The sequence below is a fragment of the Fopius arisanus genome, unplaced genomic scaffold (assembly GCF_000806365.1).
Source record: "Fopius arisanus strain USDA-PBARC FA_bdor unplaced genomic scaffold, ASM80636v1 scaffold00065, whole genome shotgun sequence".
Classification (NCBI taxonomy): domain Eukaryota; kingdom Metazoa; phylum Arthropoda; class Insecta; order Hymenoptera; family Braconidae; genus Fopius; species Fopius arisanus.
Window position 1 is genome coordinate 411,934 of NW_011887804.1, and position 21,363 is coordinate 433,296.

The window sequence follows — 21,363 nt, forward strand, 5'->3', positions numbered from 1 at the left end:
GCCACACGCAATGGGGGTGTCTGCCCGTCAGTCGACTCGGTAAAACTGCCTCAGTAACAGTCACGCTGTCAGAGGGACCAGTCGACGGGGTGAATTTTATTTTCTGCGGTATGAATGGTTTTTGTTTTTTATTTTTTTTACTGAAATTTAGCCGACTGTAGAACGAGCGGAAGGGGGAACGCGCCCGTTTACAAAAATATAATTTCATTAGTAGTATATATTCAGTATATTGAATAATTTTTTTCATTTGAAATTCCAGAAGATGTGGCTTCCCCGTTCCGCTCGTTCTACAGTCGGCTAAATTTCAGTTGAAAAAATAAAAAACAAAAACCATTCATACCGCAGAAAATAAAATTCACCCTGTCGACTGGTCCCTCTGACAGCGTGACTGTTACTGAGGCAGTTACCGAGTCGGCTGACGGGTAGACACCCCACCATTGGGTGCGGCCCCCACTTTCTCTTGGGGTGAGGTACTACAATGCGGGTTGGGTCAGTCAAACCCCCACTGAGTGGCTCAGTTCTGGGGGGGAATCTCACCCCAAGAGAAAGTGGGGGCCGCACCCAATGGTGGGGGGTCTACCCGTCAGCCGACTCGGTAAGTGCCTCAGTAACAGTCACGCTGTCAGAGGGACCAGTCGACAGGGTGAATTTTATTTTCTGGAACTTTATTTTATTTTAGAATTTTATTTTCTTTTCACTCCCGCTGGAACGGCCGCAAGATATATTGTTAGAGCTGTAAAAATCGAAGAAGAAGAAGCACTCCCGCTGTCAGAGGGACCAATCGACTGGGGGAATTTTATTTTCTGAAAATTAAAAATTTTTCAATTTCAGTGATTACCTCCTCGATTTTCATGTTCCCCTGATACTTTTCGAAAAATTCAAAATTTTTCAATTTCAGTGAATACTTCCTCAATTGTCATGCTCTCTTGATAGTTTTTCAAAAATTTTGAATTTTCAAATTTCAGTGAATACCTCCTCAATTTTCATGTTCCCCTGATACTTTTTCAAAAATTTCGAATTTTCAAATTTCAGTGAATATCTCCTCGATTTCCATGCTCCCCTGATACTTTTCGAAAAATTTAAAATTTTTCAATTTCAGTGAATGCCCCCTCGATTCCCATGCTCCCCTGATACTTTTTTGAAAATTTTCAATTTTTCAATTTCAGTGAATACTTCCTCAATTGTCATGCTCTCCTGATAATTTTTCAAAAATTTTGAATTTTCAAATTTCAGTGAATACCTCCTCAATTTTCATGTTCCCCTGATACTTTTTCAAAAATTTTGAATTTTCAAATTTCAGTGAATATCTCCTCGATTTCCATGCTCCCCTGATACTTTTCGAAAAATTTAAAATTTTTCAATTTCAGTGGATACCTCCTCAATTTTCATGTTCCCCTGATACTTTTTCAAAAATTTTCAATTTTTCAATGTCAGTGAATACCAATTTCGTAACGCAGAAAATAACATTCACTCTGTCGACTGAGGCAGTTACCGAGTCGGCTGACGGGCAGACACCCCAGCTCTGCGCATGGCGCCCTCTTCCTCTTGGGGTCCAGTACTACGATGCCGCTGTACCGTAAGGCCGCTAATGCTGTACCGATATTCGAAATTTCGAAGAATTCATAACGAATTTAATCCTAATTATTCCATTCCTAAACGAGCCCCATTCCTCTAAATTGGGAATTATTCAAAATCATTAATTCATCAGTGAATCAATTAGATCGATTTCCAAATTTCTGCTGAAAAGGCTAGATTGACAAAAAAAAGTCGAAACATTCTTCTCATTCACTTTATTTTTGATGTTGCATTCTTCTTTCGTTAATCTTTTGGATATAAAATTTGTGTTTAACGATGTCACATCTTGATTCTGGGAGGAAAATACTCCATTTACCATTTTTTTTTCAACGCTCTCACCTCTCATTCTCGCTAAATTTTTCTCGCTCACTCTCTCCCCTGCATCCGTCATCCTCGCAAATTTATTCCTCTCAGTACGTGACAATTTTCCCCTTGCACATTAATTTCTCACACTTTTTCAGCCGTCATTCACAGGCAGTTTATTTCTCCGTTCTTCGATTTTTACCCCATGTTCACTTGACTTGCTAATTTTTTTCTCCTCATGTCTGAATGTTCCACATAAGTTGCCCCAATTTAAATCATTACGATTTGCATCAGACTTTTAGTTGACAATACTTCATTAAATCACATCCAAAACGTATGAACACGTCACCCCAAAAGCTCTCCCATTTTTTTAAAATTCCAGTTCACTTTATATTACTCTGCCCACGATCTTGACAACTTCATTATCAAAGCATTCAGAGGCGAATAATTGATATTTCCCCTGGTTCGATGAAAATTCAGTCATCCTCCCTCCATTCGCGGAAAATCTATCGCAAATAAATGTCATTAAATCGATAGTCACTACCTGAGTGTTTCCGTGTCACTATTTTCAATGACATGAAAGAAAAAATCTCAATATATCATGAAATAAACGGAGCGCCTACTTCGCGTGTCAGTGCAGTACCATATATCTGCGAATCTCATCGAATTTTCATTCGATAATTTAATATTTCAGGCGTCTGTCTCAATTCGACAATCTCCGGTGCAAGAAAAAAAATATACTAAGCACCTCTCCTCGACCCCATCGTAGAACATTCCATCGATTCCGATATTAGCTTCCGTGTTTTTATATTACTTATTACACTACATTGACGCCGATTTGAGATATAAAATTCGAACACTTGGACCGTTCGATTATTACAAAATTCGTAGCGCTTTATTTCTTGTTTGCCATCGGGTGCTTTGTTTTATGATTCAATCTTGTAAAATCTTTTCAAACTACAGAGCGCAGCGGGTCTACATGATAATCCGGGTGAATCTACTTGAGCTTACAGCATCATAATTCAATTAACATTATTAATGCCTACCGTGAACAGATTGTAGTCATCAATTTCATATATTTTCGCCTTCCATCCTGATATTTTTATTATAGATTTTATTCTCATTGAAATCAAGAGGAATTTAATAAATTTCAAATGATTAGAGCCATGTAGATTTCAAGTGACACGCATCTCCAAATTCTGATTCAAAAAAAAAAGTCGACTCATGATAAAATTTATCCAGTGATTTACACTTATGGATTTACTATGGTAAATAATTGTTGTGTCTATCTGGTCTTGCCAACTTTATTTTTAAAAAACCCAAACTGCACAGATGGCTTGTTAAGGGATCATTGACGATCGCTCATAAATTCCATTGGGTTTTCACGATATTTTTCTTTAAATTATCCTATCGAGAGAATAGATTCGTAATTGTAAGAAATCACCGTACGTTTAGCGATGATCCAACAATTTCGCGTCTTGATTGTTCATCACTGAGTCTGTTCAACGAAATATGAGTGGATAAGAATGGAATTACCGCCACAAGGCTCAGTACCCATTGGAAACAAATATAAAGGTACAACAATTGAGCATAATCATGGCAATCATGGAAAAACAAATAAAGCTATTCTGCTACACAATGAAATAGAATTATTCATCAAGAGTCATGAGCATGATTCTGTATTCACCTATGGGATTGCAATGAAAATTATAGTAAATGAACCTAAAACATTGATTGATTGATTTGAATGGACTCCATCCTTGACCCTCATTTCGTTATCGATGAACAATCATTATTAATTGATGAGTGTTAGTCATTAATAATTTGTTTCCTTTGTTTTATCAAGTGAAGAAAAATACCAACGACTCTATCTTCTCGATCTCCGTCTCGGCTACTGATTATGGGGTAGAATGACTGGTATAGTCTGTTGAGCACCAGGTGGTGGCTGTGGTTGCAGATACGGCATGTGCTGCGGTGGAATTCCTAGATGATGTGGTGGAATAATTGGACACATCAGTGGATAACTTGGCCCGTGACCCTGCGGAGGAGGTTGTTGATACGATGTTTGGGGAGTGCCTGGGGGATTGTATGCACCAGGCGTATGGGGTGGATTTGGATTTGCTGGTGACTGAGTCTGACTTGGCTGTTGCTGTCCAACATGAGGATGGGGATGTCCATGGGGACCAATGTACTGGATACCAGGATTCTGGGGTCCAGGTGACTCGTGATAATGGGGATGTGGAGTTGCCATGTGGGGTGGTGGAGCCTGAACCATTCGCACCATCTGCTGATACGTTGGTTGACCTGGATAAGGCACCTGGAAGGATGGGTGCAGGGGCCCTGGTGCCAGCAGTGGCTGACCAGTTGCTGCTGCCACCTGCATCTGTGATGCTATGTCTGGAGCACGGGGTGGCATCATCGGTACTGAAAATTTTATTACCTTTGTTACGTTTCTATCAACCACTTTGCAATCATCTAGAGATCACCAGGGAGGGATTTTATCTGATATCATCGTGCTTAGAATTCACCAGGATTAGACTTTTATGAATATTTATAAATTGTAAAAAAATATCACCTCACTGTGGCATTGAAATAATTGAAGAAAAGGGTGGGATAAAAAAACCATGTTCATTGCTCTACGATACCTAGATACTGACTCTTCCGGAACCTCGTGCCAGGTTGGGTCTGCTGCTGGGTGAATGCCGTTGGTTGACTCGTCATCACGTAGGCTGGGGTCATAACAACAGCTGGCATCGTAGTACCAGAGTACTGGGGCGTTTGTGGTGTGTGGGGTCTGCTGGGTGTTGGTGTGCTTGGTGATCGAGGAGTGAAGGGTTTGGCATTTGGATTAAACTCCTTCGCATTTGGATTGAGTGTTGACTTTTTAAAGGCAGTGGTGATTTTGTCAACAGCAGGCTCAGGAATATTCTGCATCGGTGGAGTTGTCTGTACAGGCTGAGGTGGAGTAGTGGATCTCACTGTGACTGGGCCAGGAGGTGGTTTACTCGTGACAACAGGCTCCTCCTGGAGCTGAGGCGTCTGGTGAACAGTTTGATGAGCAGATTGAGGTGGTGTAACAGGTGTCTGCTGGTGCACAGGCTGATGATGAACCTGTGGAATTGTCTGAGGGGTATGTGGCTCCTGATGATGAACCTGTTGTTTTCTTGACATAAGTGGAGTGTCCTGTGAGTTGGATTCTGCCAATTTAAAGTCCGATGAAAATTGGCGTAGGTCGTGGGGCTCGTCGCGTCCCCTTGGCGTTGAGATTTTTCTGTGATCAGGTTTTGGAGTGAGAAGTTCGCCCCTCTGATTCTCCAACGAGTTCTGCTGTTGAAGTGGAGTGTGAGGGGTGTGAGGAGGATGTGGAGGATGAGAAGCGTGAGGTGGATGAGGTGATGGACCACCCTGATGTGACCCAGGAACAGCATTAGATGATGGAAATGGAGCTGGTGGTGCTTTATCCACTTGATAGAGCTGCTGTCGTCCTGGACGCTCTCGTTTATCAACATTCAACTTGTTTGGAGGTGGCTGTTGCGATTGAGATGGCTGTGAAGGCTGCGGCTGCTGCTGCTGTGGTGAAAAACCAATGTGTGTCTGTTGTGGTGGAATAACTGGTATAGATGGTGGTGGCTGAGTCGTTGGAGGTGGTACAAACGGTGGTGGTGTATTATACTGAACGCCAACACCACTCGGTGGCATTCCCATATTGTGAGAGCCTGGATGCTGTCCCTGTCCCTGTCCTTGCTGTGATACTGGTGCATGACCAGAAGCAACCACTGGCAAACTACTCGCCTGAGAGGAATTAATATTTGACGATGGCGATGGCTGATTGAATTTACCAGCTCCTGGGCTCGGCGAGGGTGGTGGTGGATTTGTCTTCTGATATTTTCCACTATTGACGCTATTACGTTTCTGTGGAGGTACATATTTACCATCATTTGCAGGCCTTGTTACCGATGCAAAACGCTCCTCCTCATCGCCGTTCTCCAAGTCGAGACGTGCCTTGTGATTCGGCTGTGCCTCTATTTCATTAGCTATTTCAGCAGCCTTTTGCTCCTGCTCCTTGAACTCCTTCGTCTCCTTACGCTGAATCTGCAGCGTATAACCAGAGAGCGATGGCTCAAATGTCGATTGAACTCCGTATATCTGCTCATTCTTTCTGAACATCTCGTGGGCATCCCATCCATTGGCCCCACTATCGAGGTCGTACTCGTCACCGTTCATTGACATCGGTGCATCCCACGGCTCCAATTCCTTCTCACCTACCATTCCATTGAATTTACTAATTGCTGTGTCAGTTTGGAAAGTGTCTCTTATAGCGTAATCGAGGTCCACGTCTTTAGCTGACATTGTTATAATATCTTGTTGCTTAAATATCAATTTTTCCACAACTGTGTCAACACTTATCTTTCCTGAATTATCCACACGATGTGCCATCTCTAGGACTACGTCAAATTGACATGAGAATGTACGGAATATTCCCTCGTAGAGGGATCCATTCTGGGTTTGAATCTGGAAGCATAAAGATACAATTGAACCACAAATTGTCAGGTAATTAGTAAATTGGGGTAATCATCCTCAAATGCTTAAAGAGAAAATCATGATGTACATTATTCAATTGTTATCGGCATTTATTATGAAATTTCACTCTGGGCTCAATCTATCAGGACAATGCAATTTTCATCTGCGATTATTGAAAATTTGTGCTTTACCTGTACGGTATTACCAACGTGACTCGTTATAGCGTGCATGAAATGTGCATTATTGTAGACACCCTCAGCTGCCACTGGAGTCCTCTCCTGGGGACCCCGGGCCCGCGGGGACCTGTGAATCAATTACCTCATTATCAATTCTCTATCAAACAACACATAATCATCACGAACTTATTTGATATCAATACGAACCTTGTAGGATTGGCACGATTCTTTCTCTTGTTATTCATTCTGCTACCAGACCAAGTATCTTCGCTAGTGTATCGCGAATACTTATCGCAAGTACGCTGAGCGCCTTCTCGTTTCTTAGTGGGGACCGGAATTTTGACAATGTTACCGTACACCCGTGTATTGAAAATTGTCTTTCCAGTTCACAAAAAAAAAAAGTGATTCTCAGCACTCGTTGATAACACCAGTAATTTCCTCCGATATAATCCAACGTACGCCCTGCAAACCTCGGGTTATTAAAACAACTGGATTAACAATTTCGAACGAATAAAAAAAAATTCTTCCTCTTTTTTTCGTCTCTTTTTTTTTTCTAGGTTATAGTGGTGACGCGCCTTTGGGGTGTAGTATCCAATGGTTGAAGAGGCGCGCGACAATAAACACAAATTGGGGATTAAAAATTTTATCTACGAAAGAGAAAACATGGGGAGTAATGACTAGACCAATCTGGGTATTATGGCAATTTGATTGTAGTGAGATAATACCTTGGATACATGAAATTCAGGAATTTGCCTCGACTGGAAATATTTCAGATAGAATGTACATGAGAGGACACGACCAATTAATAGGGGAGGGGGAGGTATATTTTCCTTAATTACATGGTCTTTTTTATTTATGTATCTGTTGAGTGACGTAACTCAACTCTTTCTCACTCTCACTCTCTGTCTCACTCGATTTTTTTTTTCTCAGCAAAAAAAAAACGCCAATGCTACTTCTACCCTCTTTCTCTGGTACTAGATACTAGACAAATAACCGCACACTTCCCATTATTTCATGAATCCCCATTATTCTACCTTTTATTGGTGGTGTGGTCGACGTACCGTTCCAACGGTCTCAGCTTAAACTCTTAAATCTACTCCTTCGGATCAACAATTGTTTCTTTTATTTATTTAATCGCGTGTAACACGCGTCAATGTTGTCCGTACAACACCCACTATTATTCTATTCCAATGGACGATTTATCGAATAATACACGATTAATCAACATGTGGCGAACGGGGAGTGTTAAACTCTCTTGTGCTGAAAGCCCAAGTTACATTTACACGAAATTTTTTCCCGTTTTCTCTCTGTCTATTCCTTTCCTCGGTGAAAAATTCCGGAACAATTATGCAGCCTGTTCCATTCCCCTTTACACCCAACGTTCCACTATGGCTTTTCTCCACCAATAGCATGAGGTATTTGCACATGAGTTACATGGGAATGTACCAGAGGGACGCGCTCACGTATTTGTCATCCCCTATTTTTTAGGCTAGACACGATAATTAGGATAATTATGGTTTTAATCAGGCATTACAGGATTTTTTGTGATGTGTAAAAATTAGGAGACTTACTGATGATTTTTCACAGAGGGTTAGTGACGAGACATTGAGGGGCTGGGGAATTTTTTGGTGGACAATTACACCTTTTCTTTTTGCGAACTCCGGAATGTGTTGGCACCGGAGACGGACTAGCCTCACCCTGCGTACCACTCGTTCCCGCCATTTTATGAATTCTTTCGGTTCAATTTGTTATCATTTCTCTACAGTTTTTATTGGTCATTGGATGGAATAATTTTTTTCGGATTATTATGATTATTTTCTTAAGAGTTTTTGACATCTTCCATTTTGATTTTTTTTTTGTATTTGAAAATGTAAAAAAAATGACAATTGAAATGGAAAGTATGTGGATGAATTTTTACGTATTCACGGTATAATAAATTCATATATTCACATTTATTTACAGCGAATATAAAATTAAAGATTCCATTTTGTTTATCAATATTATTTTTCTTTAATCAGTGATCATTTTACAAAAATCTTTTTTTTTATAGTTCAAGGGAAGAAATTTAGTGAGCGTTTAGAAAATTTTCGATACGAGAATTTTTCAATTACAAAATCACTAATCGTCTTAAAAATTGCAATATGGTTAATGAAAATTGAAATAAAAATATTAGACAGAAATTGAACTTGCGGTGTCATAAATACATTTTTAATGACATTTTCCAATCGATCGGTACTTCTCGATTATTGATATTTTCCATTGAACTCTCGCAATCCGTCATATTTAAAAATAAAGAACACGAACAAACATTATTAATTAATTATTCACATTAATTATTCACATTATTAATTAAGGACTTCGTCCACGCGCACGTCTCGCATCGTCAACATCGTAAATCGCATTGAGCTTTCGTACAACAACTTTAGCACGATCTGTAATAAAACTATCGACTTGTCCAAGAACATTAACAAGTTGTATCATTTTTTCAAATCCACGATTCAATTTCTCCGTGCGCTCGAGTGAATTCTCTCGTTTCCCAATTTTCCGATTAGCCAGAGGTTCCGCTCCAGAAAGTACCTTCGATATTTTGTCCAGAAGTTGTCTATGCTCTTTGGTAAATTCTTCTGCCCTGATCACCCCAGACACCTACGAATAATAACAAATATGACAATTAAATTTGATATTTCTTTAACAATTACTCCCAAATATTTCGAGTGTCAGCAAATATTATTGACAACCAGGAAATTAAGGTCGAGCCTTGAATTCTCGAGATCTTTCCTTTTACATTCAACCATTGACAAACAGTCAGGATGTTTTTCGATAAATTGCGCAATCTCTAAAAACTTACCACAAATATCAGCGTGAGCCACGTAATTGTCACGTACCAGGAAGTCATCATTACTCTCAAATACTTTATATTATATCCCCACAATTTCTTTCATTTGCAAACAATGGATAATTAATTTGCTGTTGCAATTGTCGATGTGCTCGGTGTATAAAAATTATCTGTACTGAATTAAATTCACTCTTGAATGTAAATATTGCTGATGCCGATGCGTGTCGACAGAAAATTTCTGTCAGGTTGACCTCAGTAAAATTGCTGATCATCCATTCTTCAATTCAGATCACGGGATGTCGAAATTTTATTTAAATCTAGACTACGAAACATCCCTTGTACTCCTTCAGCAAATTTCTCCGGAATTGCATTAATTTTTTTATATGACTCTTCACTATTTCAAAATCTTCATTATGTTGATGAGATTTCGGGAATTGATGGCTCACGACTATCTTTCGAACCTGAAAAAATCATAGCATCTCACAATATATCATAAATACCTCATTCAATTTACATTTCCCTTTATTTCCATCATTGTTAATAATAAAAATGAATCCAACATTTTCAAAATGATCACTGAGACAAATCCAGACGATTCCGCATATTTTTTTCATTGTGTCGAATCCAACTCCCGCAATGTCGTTCCCCTCAATTATTTATTAACATTCCATGATAATTATTTTCTGTGGTTATTTTATCGCCGGAAATTTTGCCAGTGAATATTAATTAATTAATTTGGGAATTAATAAGCCTCTCAATTCACAATTGATGAATTGTTTACTGGATTATGAGAAAACAGTTACAACTAGCAATCCATAATTGTTTGATAAAATAATTAAACAAACCTGTCTCACAGGCGGATGATACTTGAAGACATCGGGATGCAACAAATTACAGGATTCAACTAGGAATATAAAAAAATATAAAAAACACATGGTACGACGAGATCGACACATTTTCCTTAACTCACGAAATGATGATATAAGAAACGCGTACTTATTATCTGTTATTGTTTAACGGAACACCGATAATTTTGCAATAGCTAAAGTCTCAACTTCCGGATGCGGAAAATGACATCCGCTGGTGAAAAAACGGAAGGATGAGTTCAGCTGTCTCTTTCCGACGAATCACAACGAATTTCAATTACATTAAATTGTATTTGCAATAATGAATGTGAGAGTATTATTTTTTACTTTGTCTATTACTGTGCTCCTCTCAAATCATCACGTAAGTATTCCTAAATTTTATTATAATAAACTATCGATTTTATCAATTTATTTTTTTTTTTTGACAATAATAGCGAGTTGTGGCCGCACCGGAAGTGAAATGTTCATCATTCAAGTCATCCGATGGTCAATTTTGCAGTCCCCTCAGTTTTTTCGCCGCAAAAGCGATGGGGGCTGTGATAAGATGTGCATCACTCGCCTCACAATTTTTTCCAATCCCCGATTGCATCAAGCCATCACCACCGAAATTAACAATCGTCCAAAAACCGGATTACTGCGAACGAGAAAACGACTAGCACTCAATGGAATTCGACGATTGACCCACGATTGACCCACACCCTACAACAATTATTTTCGTATTCCCAAATTTGTACTGGACTAGTGATAAAATAAAATAACGCAGTTTATTTAAATTATTTAATTTCTTTGATTCCTTTTACAGTGAGTCTATTCAAAAATTGTTTGAGAGAACAGAAAGCTGTTTGAATCCTGAATTTCTACTTGAATTGGATAAAATTATGCCTTGGGTGCCTCAGGGACCGCCAATTGTCGCAATTGTGCATCCAAATTGTTGGTCGTTTTGACAGCAATTTCGACAGCTTGTTTTGTGAATTTGGCGAGATCTTCCTGGACCTTCTCCGAGTTTTTGCTGATCTCCTGAGCGGCTTTGTTGGACTCCTCGACAAGAACATTGAGGCCATTGGTGAGTTTAGCTCCAAGTTGGCTGGCCTGCTCCTGTGCCTGAGGAATTTGTGCATTGATGTCATTGATAACACCAGTGAATTTGTTCTTCACCCCATCCCAGGCCTTCTGAATCTCCGGGCTCTTCGCCTTGACCTGTATTCATTAAAAAATTAACACACATCTACTATTTAATTAAGCAGCATTATGAAGCCTTCAACTTACATCCTCGGAGACCTTGTTGAGCAACTCCTGGAGATTATTAGCGAACGTCGAGCTCTGGGTCTTGAGGGAGTCAAGGGTAGTTTGTCCGTCTTTCTCCAATCGCTTAGAAAGCTCCTGTCCTAGATTAGTGATGCCAGCTTTAGCCTGCTCTATCAAATCCGCCAGTGGAGCTGGTTGACCAGCTGGAGGTTGTCCAGCTGGATATCCAAATGCAACGGCTGCACAGCCAATCACAAAAATAGCACAAGCACTCTTCATTTTTTTATGAAAATAATATTAAAAATCGTCTATTTCACACGATTTTTTGTCAGAGTTGTACAAACGACTGATGCAATCTTTATATTTCCCTCTTACTTTTATAGTTAATGTTATCTCTTAAACTGGGGTCAAAGTGCTGAGTATCAGTCCTCCCTCGACAAAACATTAAATCTTTCACTCTCTCCACAAACAGAGTCCAAGAATCTCCAAGAATCTTAAAGAATTCTCTTGAATTCCCCCGTCATTTACACAACCGATTATATTCATTTATCCGGATATTTGGATATTCATTAGATATCGTCACTCCTGGTGGAATTCATTAAGACATCATCACAATTTTTTTATCCCTATTAACTTTTTACGAACATTCAATTCTCGCTCTGTACGTGGAATATTTTTTTAGCGATCGATCCGGTTTGAGAGCAGATAAAGTGTCGAAAATACTTTTCTGATTATCTTTTTAATTTGTAATGTGCAAAATGTCTGACTGGGTCATCACGTTTAAGACAGGGTCATTAGGTCAATTCATTACATCAGCCGGTTGCAGGAATTTTCTACTCCAATTGCTGATGAAACCCGTCAAGTTGTACTATGAAGCTTAATTTATCGCATTTTCCATTGAACTTTTGGACAATGATGATTATTTTATTTCCACTCAGCAACGACTCGGCGTGACCTCATGTTCAATTATTCCACCACTTTTCTGTTCATTCAATATTTTCCATCTCTCAATAACAATCGATAAGTCTCGGCTATCTCTCCGAGAATTACCCTCGATCCTAAACGATTTGTGACTCATTTCCATCAGAAATCCAATGATAACGGAAAGAATCGTGATAAAAAAAATCATGAGCTTTATATACTTTTCTGAAATTATCTTTATTATCGTCTTTACAACATTCCTTTCTACATGGGATAGACAAGTTTTCGATATTTCTTTCAAATAAAATATGTCACATAGTATTTCGAAATTCATTTCGAAAATAAAAAATAATGATTATCGCGTTGTCTAAGCGGCTGCTGTTCCATCGGTCTTGGGGATGAGTTTGCTGGCTTCCTGTTGAACTCTCTGAGCGAACTCCTGCCCCTGCTTGATGATGTCCTGGACCTTGGGGTCCTGGGAGATGCTCTCGATGCTCTGTTTGAAGGACTCGTAAAGTTTCGTCAAGTCCTCTTGGATTTTGTTGGTGGAGGACGCCTCCTGGGCCGGAGCAGCCTAGATAACAAACGATCAACAATAAATTGACGAGTTAATTCAGTTTATAAATTAATTGATCTTTGATATAGTTTGATGGATATTTTTATGGAGCTTACCTGGCTGAAGCAGACGACGAAGAAGGCAATTGCCATAACGATCAAGAACAAACGTGCCATCTTGGTACTTTCGTTAGTTGTAGAGCTGAGAAAATTACTCGACTTGAAGAGAGTGTCGGAGCCAACTGATGACGAACGTCCTGGGGTTTTCTAGTTAACGACGAGCTGGGGAGATTATTCGATAAGAAGGGCAACGGTCGTGAACTCTGATGTCGTAATTCTGGTTTATTTTTTTCTTCAGTTATTTCATGTGTGTTACCACCACGAGACTATTAAAGAAAATGTACAAGTTCTCAGATTATATACCATGAAGAATCTCGAATTATACATGCGCATCGTGGGAATTCCATTCTACTGACTTGCATTTTTATCGAGTGATAAACTTTTATTTTTTTATTGACGCTAGTTTCTTCTGGCGTCAACAGAATGAAATAGTTCAATGTCGAAAAATCAGGGGAACAATTATTTATTCATTTCAGCCTCAATGTCTCATCTTGAAATTATATTCCTGATGAATCATCGATATCACTGATTGACGTCGTGTGATATGGCGTAATAATGATTGAGACTGAAATTATTTCAACTGTAATTTATTCCGTTTTATCAATAATTTAAATAATATCGTCGATACAACAATGATAAATTACAATTGGTGATTTTTTTCTGATAAATGTTTTGGTGGAATAGTTTATTCAGGTGTTATCGTTATCGTCGACTCCAGGGTATTGCGTTCCTGACGTGATCTCGTTCGTCTTATTTCGGATTTTGTGGATGAGTGGAATGTGTCCAAAATTCCGAGAATGAGTTCGATAACTGGTCGATGATGTGGTGTATCGATGTACTCTCTTATCCGTCGTGGACTTGGTATCTCAATCGATTCTTCGGAGCTGAATGACAAGACAGAGGCTTTGGACTCGCTGATGATTATCAAGACGATGAAACATCCTGACAGGAGTTTTAACAGACGCACACCCTTTGAGATATTCATTTCGTCACGTTTTCTTCTGTCAGACAACTTGAGATGATTACGGTAAACCATCGACAGGCTTATTACTTATAAGAATATCCGTGCGCCAAAACAAAGCCAATGCAGCAAATTTTCAACAAATTGCAAGGTTTGACCTGAATTTAATTACGCAAAAGCCGGTGGACAGAATTCGAAGTAATTCCAACGAATTGGGACTGGCAGAACGTGAAAAATAGGATTGCATCTGTTGAAATTATTTTTTAACATTTTTCTGAATTGAGGTGAAAATTTGTACGTCATAGTAGTCAATTACTTAATCGTAAAATTTTCGAGGGAAAGTGTCAAATTAATACCAATTTTTTAAACCAATTAATTATCTCCCATTCTTTGATTACAATTCCATAGAAATACGTTTTTATGCATATAGAATTCAATAGTTATAATAAATATTCATTGAAGTAAATAGAATTATCGTGTTGGGGGATTGATTTTTACTGGAAATCGTCAACGATATTCTTTCTAGAATTTGTCAACTTCGGAAGTATTCGATTCTGGTTCGTTATCACCCTGAAATAACTTGGCAAAGGATGAAGGCTGGTTCAAACAATTTTTCTCATTACACGGCGATGCTACCATACCGAATGCCTTATCCTTTTCACAATGGCAGTTGCATGATTCATTTGGGAATGTCAAATTTCCATCTGGGTACGGGGATATTATTAACGTTACAGGCTGTCCAATGCTTCCATCCTTTAACGGTATATCTGGAACGGTTTAAAATTGATAATATTACTTTACGAAATCCAGACGAAAAATTCATCAAGTTTTCCTTGTAATTTGTGCAAAAATATCGCAAACGACTGGAGTAAAAAATATTGGCATATCGAAAATATCTGGCATGAATTTCTTATCGATCCACGAAAATTATTTTACAAGATTGATTAACAGTCGTAAAAATATATTAATACATAAAACAATTGTAATGCTATAGATTACCTGTCAGATTGGCCCCAATTCCTCTTAGGAGATTGTACAGTATATTGTTGACCAATTGTATCAATACTGGGTTGGTCGAATTGGTTAACAAGTCTGGGACAACGGTCGGTGATCCATTCGTGCTCGGCTTGGCTTTGGAGGGGTCCGAATCATTTTCATTCGGTACATTCGAATCCGCATTTTCTACACATAGATTGAATTCCTCCGTGTAAATATCAAGTTTTTCTTTCAAAATGGCTACATCGCCATTAACATCCTCAATATCTTTGAGGATGGACTTTATCATTTTCCTGATGACCACCAATGGATTTTTCAGATTATTCAGACAATTTTGAACGACAGGATTAGGCTTTGATCCGGGTGCATCGCCGAAATTATTCAGAACTGGGTATTTACTCCAGTCGATTGAGGAAATAGTGGCATTCAATGCGAGCATACTTGGAAATATTGCAGCCCAGTCTTCAGATAATTCTGACAATGGTATCACAGGCAGTTCTTTCGAATTAGTCGGATCTTGGCCGTCTTTTACTTCTACTAGTACCTTTGGAGACCTCGCCCTTTTAATACTTTTTTTGTTCACTTCAGTGCAATGCAAGTCAATTGTTTCAGGCACTGGCTTAGAACTCTGAAAAGCCGAATTTCATGAATAATGAATAGCGCAAATATTATACATCACCTCGGGCTAGTTATTTACGATATTTACATACTTCTACAATAAGTTTTGTTGCTCTTCCACCAGGAGACTCTTTCACCTGTATCTCTAGTGGCTGCTGTAGAATGACAGTTCTTTTTGCTTTTGAAGGATGACCACCAACTGAACAGATAACTGTCATCACAGCTAGACCGAAAGCCAAACTTGTTGCCGTCATGATGAACTCACTCTAACAATTTGATTTTCCATCAATATTTAATGTGAGTTTATATAATTGCTCTCGTTGAATACTCCACCGATACGACACGCACGAACATGTCATATGAGTAAACAGCATCATGATTAGGAATCTATCTTGACATAATCGTCATAAAATTCACTTCCGCGAGAGTACGTGTGACAACCAGTGATTTACCGCCGAAACATCAAAAATCGAATTCAATAAACGTGAGATTTACAACTAAATGTCGGTTATCGCATTCCTTACAAACAATAATCATTAACTTGCGTGACGGAATAAGACGAAAATCTCATTTATTTCGTGGAATTTATTGCACTAATTTTTTTAATGCGGGACGAATAGACTAATCGAAAAATTCATTCTTACCCAATAATTTCAATGGAAAATCGTGTCATTTCCATAATTTTCTATAATTTATAATTTATTCAAAAGCGATTATAATTATCACTGAAATATTCATTACAGCAATGATCCGAAGATTTCTTGTAAGCAATAGGAATTGGCTGATGAATTATAATGAATATGGAATCTGCTATAAAAGTGAAGAAAAAGTGGATATCATAGATATTTTCAGAATAAATAAATAACTATAATGATCCGCGAGGTATTGCGGTCATTATTGCACGAGTCACAGGCCGGCGTTTTCAGTCAGACAGAAGTTAGAAGAAATGGGGCACGTGATTGGTGAGAATCTCACGACTGGGCCGTCCTTCCGTCTACGACATGGCGACTCGTGGATTTCCCGAAATGCCATTAAAAAAAATACAATGACAATTCACAAACAGTGAAGAAAAGAGCACTTTTCGCACGTCCATATGCCTTATTTTACCGACATCACAATTCTCTGTACGATAGACATGAAAACTAGTTTTTTCCACTTGTATCGTAATCTAGAACTTCCTCGTTTCTCCACTTTTCTCACTAGTTCAAAAAAGTCCGCATTCTTTAACTACTCCAGAATTCAATCGAAGGAATGGGTTTTACACACGAGATATATGTGAATTGAGACATGCGTTTAATGAGTACATTGAGACGCGCGTTTATTGAATACATTGAAACTGGCAAATAAATTATTTTTAATTTTCTGTCGTCATTGGAATATCGTGGCAATTTGTCTCTGCGATATCAGCATCCGGAACATCCTTTCCAAACCTGTGGTCCTGCGATTGGGACAGGAGCTCTATGGGCATCAACGTAGAGATTGTTGATGCTTCTCCCGTTTGGTTCGATGAGATGATTGACGTTCCACCCGAGTCTGAAAAAAAAATCCCATTACACTCATTGAGATTGAACCCTAAACGCACCCGTAAAATTGCTCACTTCATAAATTGTTATGAATATACACAGCTAAAGGCAATCGACTCGACAATTACTCACACCACAAAATTACTTCATGAACTAAATACCTAATTATCCTGAAGAGCTCATGACTTTTTAATGACTCGAGATTTATTGATTGAGAGATTGAGAGGGCAAATCCTGATCAACGATCAAGAGAATAAATCAATATAATTAATTCGTACGGATTTCAAGGACTTGGAATGTTTAAAAAAATTCATAAGCTTACGGAGGCAACACTGGCGGTGTTTCGGGCTGATAGCTGACGACAGGTGCTGGCGGAATTTCTCCCTGGACTTCTACGCAGTACTTTCTACGAATTGGTTCCCCTGAATAGGCAGGATATGCAATCTGGATTGGATGGCTTTTCCCTACCAACTGATTTGTCACTCGCTCTTCCTGAAAGGCAGATTCCTGATCATCAGGGAATTATTGGAATTAACGGAGTGCAGTCATGATCAACTTACCGAAAAGAATTGTGGGCTATTTGCGAAATAATTAATAGAGCGGGCTTCATGGGGCAATGGTATCGCTGAAATCACCGCCAGGGACAGCAGAATTCTCACCCAGTGCAACATCTTGGCGATGGAATAGGAATTTTGAAGATTGATATCAAGAAACTGTCAGAATTTTTTTGTGCGTCTCAAGATATAGACCCTCCTTCACATCCTGTTTAGCAATATTTTCTTCATTTTCCGCGTTTTAGGTATTTAATGCACGTGCCAATTGCAGGAATTTTATGTCCGCATACGTGTGATATTTATGTACCGGGTTCTTCAGGTTTTTGACACCTGATCGCGGTATTAAGTGGTGATAATTTTTTGAAATTCAAATTTTTTACAATTTTCATTTTTGTGTAGCCGGAATTACTCTCATATATAATTTTCATTGTAAAATCAGAATTGCTGTTGGAAAATTATTCAGTGATGAGTCATTTTGAATTTCTTGAATCTTTCGATCTCAATTTTGAAAATTCGAGCAATGGGCAAAATTCCAACTATTATTGAAAGATCAATTATTATTTAATACGAAACGCCAATTTTCTTAAATTTCTCAGGTAAATGAAAAATTTAGTGGACTTTCTTAATTTAAAATTCTGGATTTCAATTCTCATCTATTTCACTGAAAATGTCAATTGACAGAGCGATTGTTAATTATTACTATCGACCATTACGGAAAATTAATTCAAAAGTGAATATTTGCACAGAGTATATTCTCAATGAATACTACAACGTAAATGAAAAAAAAACTTAAAATGAAGTTCTTAAAAAAATGATTAATGGGAAAAAATGATAATTGAAGAGTGGAAAGGATCAGTTGCGGTACCATATGGCCGGATCTTTCTATGTTTCTCGTAAACTTTTGGTCTTACATATCGTTTCTCCCTCGACACCGAGAATTTACGAACCGACGACAAGAGCGCTTTAGAGTCGGAAGCAGAGGGTGAGCGATAAATTTAATTTAGACAGTTTGTGTACCACACAAGCCTTGAGATAGCACCATACTGTCTCCCCGGGTTTGCCTCATGATTTCTCGCCTCTCATTCATTCTCCTTTTCTCCTTCGCACAAGTTACGGGGATATTTTTATAGGCCAACAAAATACTGGGAAGCTGAGTAATGTCTTAATTTATTCACTGAAAGATACGACAGGAGAAACCGATCGAGAAAAAAAGAATGGGACAGCTCCATTTGTAATGATTTAGAAAAAACGCCGGAAGACTCTTCAACGAATTTCAAGGCGAATAAATTATAAATATCGAATTGCGAAAAAAAATCTCGATGCTCCACAAATAACTGGAGATCAATCTATTCAATTTTTAATAATCATAAAAATTCATAATTACGATCTTCTGCTGTTCATATATATGATTTTTATATTTTAGGTGTCAAAATTCTATATGCAATTAATGTTCAGAATGAAAACAGGTTTTATCATAATAATAGGAGAAAAACGGAGATGTCAATGTATCGTTATAAAAAAATAAGGTGAAGCTGGTAGAAAATAAATAATTTCACATTATAATTTATTGAATGATATTTATTGAATGACGATTTATTATTGCCTGCAAAATGCAGATTATCGACAATATTTCAACAGTAATCGGAAATCGACTAGTTCACGCGATACTCATGATCGCACATCATGATCTCCCATCAGCCTTCGGATTGCAAATGATTAAACTCATTATTCATCAGTATTTTCTCTCTAACTTGGACAACAGCGATCAACCGTCGACTGCCACAATTTGCTTAATTGTCCTCTGTCGTCGTTTTTGTACGCATTTTGCCTCGTGGGCACAACACCATCACCCTGAGGATCTTCACTGAAGACGGCTCCTTCGTCGGGCAAACCCTCACCATCATAAGAATCGTGACAGTAGCACACGACGTCCGGACGACTCTCGCGTTGCTCGTAGGTGATGCCTCCAGGTTTGAATCCAGGAAGTGAAGGACCGCAAGGTTGGTACATAGAAGGATCTTCTATTACTGCCGCGTCGTCTGGTGGCGCGTAAATTGTTCCGATAACGCTGCCATCTGGTGCAATCGGGGAATACCCCAAGTCGCTGGAACAAGAAAAAGACAATTAAAAATTAGAAAAATGTGAATCTGTCTACCGTTATGAGATAGTCCTACGAAATCTCTATTCTATGCAGAATGAGAAATCCATATCAGAAATGCTGAATAATAATCCGTTACCTGTAAGTGACATAACCACCACCAGGTGCTGCACCCTTCTGGTCCTTCAGATCGTCGTCCAAGTCATCGTCGTCAGACAGAAGTGCTGCTGATGCGCTGTGAAGATTAGCGAATGCTTCTGGTTTCAACTCAACAACCGGTTTGTCAACGATACTGAGTTTTTCCTCAGGGACATCTATAGCGGCAACGTCCTGACGTTCATCAGTAGGTATTGTTTTGGGACCGAAGTGAAGGGTTTCTTCAGCTGCATGTTTGTCTTTTCCTGGAAGCTCACCTCGGGCAAGATTCTGGAGTGGTTGAAGAAGTTGCTTGTAAGCAATAGCAACAGACACTGGATCAGCTGGGATTTTTGGAGTGCTTCCACTGGCGCCATTGTAAATTCTCTCCTGTTCCTCAAAGGACAGAGGAGAAGCTGGAAGTAAAGAATAATTAGAATTTTCATGATCATCAATGATGACGACTGAAAGAAACAATTAATATTTCCAGGTATTCATTTGCACGACCGCATGAATATTTGGAAACAATATTTGCTCTCTTTCTCATTGAGTTTGATATAAATTATCCATTACCAGAGGCATCCAAATTGACATCGACAATAGCGTTTGGTCCGCGAGGGGATTGTCCAAGGGCGGTTTGTATGCGGGCGGTTTGTCCGCGAGCGGATTGTCCGCGCGCGGATTGTCCGCGCGCGGATTGTCCGCGAGCGGATTGTCCAGGTGAGAACCGTGGGTATCCACCGTTTGGTCCCCTGGAAGATTGACCATATTTGCCTGGTGTTCTGCTGCCAACGCATTCCGGTTGAGTATTTGATAGGAGTAATTCTGCTGGTGGGTTTAATAATCGTATTCCTGGCCTGACTGATAAACCTGATCCACCTCGTCTACCTGATAATCCCAATCTCCCTGGCCATCCTGATGATCCCAGGCTTCCTGGTCTGCCAGACAATCCTGATCCTCCTAGTCTGCTTGATAATCCACGTCCTCCTAGTCCTTGTAGTCCGCCTGGAAGTCCTGATCCTCCCGATCCTCCTGGCCCTCCTAGACCGTCTGGTCCACTGCCGTAAGCACCATATGGTAATGATCCATATAATCCACTCGAGGACTGTCCAACACTAGGAGCTCCAAGTCCTCCTGGTCCACCTGGTCCGCTGCCATCAACGCCAAATGGTCCGTATGGTCCTCTGGAGGTCTGCCCACTGCCGACACCACCAGCACCGGTGAATCTTGATCCTAGGCTTCCTGGTCTGCCAGACAATCCCGATTCTCCTAGTTTGCTTGATAATCCACGTCCTCCTAGTCCTTGTAGCCCGCCTGGAAGTCCTGATCCTCCTGATCCTCCTGGCCCTCCTAGACCGTC

At 39.3% G+C, this 21,363-nt stretch overlaps 6 protein-coding genes and 1 long non-coding RNA gene across 16 annotated transcripts in view; 1 reads left to right on the top strand and 6 right to left on the bottom strand.

The window, feature by feature from the left end:
- Nucleotides 1–1,775: 1,775 nt before the first annotated feature.
- On the bottom strand, nt 1,776–8,260 carry LOC105269134 (ataxin-2). Of its 4 annotated transcripts, XM_011309153.1 has the most exons (6): nt 8,147–8,260; nt 7,610–8,064; nt 6,783–7,037; nt 6,591–6,702; nt 4,524–6,390; nt 1,776–4,302 (listed from the first exon to the last, which is right to left on the bottom strand). In XM_011309153.1, the coding sequence occupies exons 3-6, from the start codon at nt 6,818–6,820 to the stop codon at nt 3,770–3,772; spliced, it is 2,550 nt and encodes an 849-aa protein (XP_011307455.1). In that variant the 5' UTR covers nt 6,821–7,037; nt 7,610–8,064; nt 8,147–8,260; the 3' UTR covers nt 1,776–3,769. The 4 variants fall into 4 exon arrangements, with proteins under 4 accessions (XP_011307455.1, XP_011307456.1, XP_011307458.1 ...); XM_011309154.1 differs by lacking the exon at nt 7,610–8,064; XM_011309156.1 differs by lacking the exon at nt 7,610–8,064 and having other exon boundaries at nt 6,783–7,045.
- Nucleotides 8,261–8,595: 335 nt separating this feature from the next.
- LOC105269136 (uncharacterized) lies at nt 8,596–10,363 on the bottom strand. The gene is made up of 3 exons (XM_011309157.1): nt 10,257–10,363; nt 9,424–9,872; nt 8,596–9,221 (listed from the first exon to the last, which is right to left on the bottom strand). Exons 2-3 carry the CDS (start codon nt 9,472–9,474, stop codon nt 8,925–8,927), a joined length of 348 nt encoding a protein of 115 aa, XP_011307459.1. The 5' UTR covers nt 9,475–9,872; nt 10,257–10,363; the 3' UTR covers nt 8,596–8,924.
- Nucleotides 10,364–11,040: 677 nt separating this feature from the next.
- LOC105269137 (uncharacterized) lies at nt 11,041–11,881 on the bottom strand. Its single transcript, XM_011309158.1, has 2 exons — nt 11,544–11,881; nt 11,041–11,474 (listed from the first exon to the last, which is right to left on the bottom strand). Exons 1-2 carry the CDS (start codon nt 11,799–11,801, stop codon nt 11,154–11,156), a joined length of 579 nt encoding a protein of 192 aa, XP_011307460.1. The 5' UTR covers nt 11,802–11,881; the 3' UTR covers nt 11,041–11,153.
- A 2,130-nt stretch (nt 11,882–14,011) lies between these two features.
- Nucleotides 14,012–21,363, top strand: part of LOC105269143 (uncharacterized) — a 20,537-nt gene continuing 13,185 nt past the window's right edge. Inside the window, exon 1 of the long non-coding RNA XR_892410.1 lies at nt 14,012–14,145. This is a non-coding gene — a long non-coding RNA (uncharacterized lncRNA). The remainder of the gene's footprint in view (nt 14,146–21,363) is intronic.
- On the bottom strand, nt 14,169–15,975 carry LOC105269142 (uncharacterized). 2 transcript variants are annotated; one of them, XM_011309169.1, is made up of 4 exons: nt 15,786–15,975; nt 15,517–15,703; nt 15,079–15,261; nt 14,169–14,846 (listed from the first exon to the last, which is right to left on the bottom strand). In XM_011309169.1, exons 1-4 carry the CDS (start codon nt 15,945–15,947, stop codon nt 14,602–14,604), a joined length of 777 nt encoding a protein of 258 aa, XP_011307471.1. In that variant the 5' UTR covers nt 15,948–15,975; the 3' UTR covers nt 14,169–14,601. The 2 variants fall into 2 exon arrangements, with proteins under 2 accessions (XP_011307471.1, XP_011307470.1); XM_011309168.1 differs by having other exon boundaries at nt 15,079–15,703.
- On the bottom strand, nt 16,986–17,943 carry LOC105269141 (uncharacterized). 2 transcript variants are annotated; one of them, XM_011309167.1, is made up of 3 exons: nt 17,777–17,943; nt 17,539–17,708; nt 16,986–17,226 (listed from the first exon to the last, which is right to left on the bottom strand). In XM_011309167.1, exons 1-3 carry the CDS (start codon nt 17,885–17,887, stop codon nt 17,097–17,099), a joined length of 411 nt encoding a protein of 136 aa, XP_011307469.1. In that variant the 5' UTR covers nt 17,888–17,943; the 3' UTR covers nt 16,986–17,096. The 2 variants fall into 2 exon arrangements, with proteins under 2 accessions (XP_011307469.1, XP_011307468.1); XM_011309166.1 differs by having other exon boundaries at nt 17,539–17,723.
- Nucleotides 19,338–21,363, bottom strand: part of LOC105269140 (spidroin-1) — a 10,277-nt gene continuing 8,251 nt past the window's right edge. For 4 of the 5 annotated variants that reach the window (XM_011309163.1, XM_011309161.1, XM_011309165.1 and 1 more), the window contains exons 4-6: nt 20,577–21,353; nt 20,008–20,419; nt 19,338–19,874 (exon numbers count right to left, since the gene is read on the bottom strand). In XM_011309163.1, coding sequence (XP_011307465.1) covers nt 19,517–19,874; nt 20,008–20,419; nt 20,577–21,353 — 1,547 coding nt within the window. In that variant the 3' untranslated portion in view covers nt 19,338–19,516. The remainder of the gene's footprint in view (nt 19,875–20,007; nt 20,420–20,576; nt 21,354–21,363) is intronic. The other variant, XM_011309162.1, reaches the window with a different exon arrangement.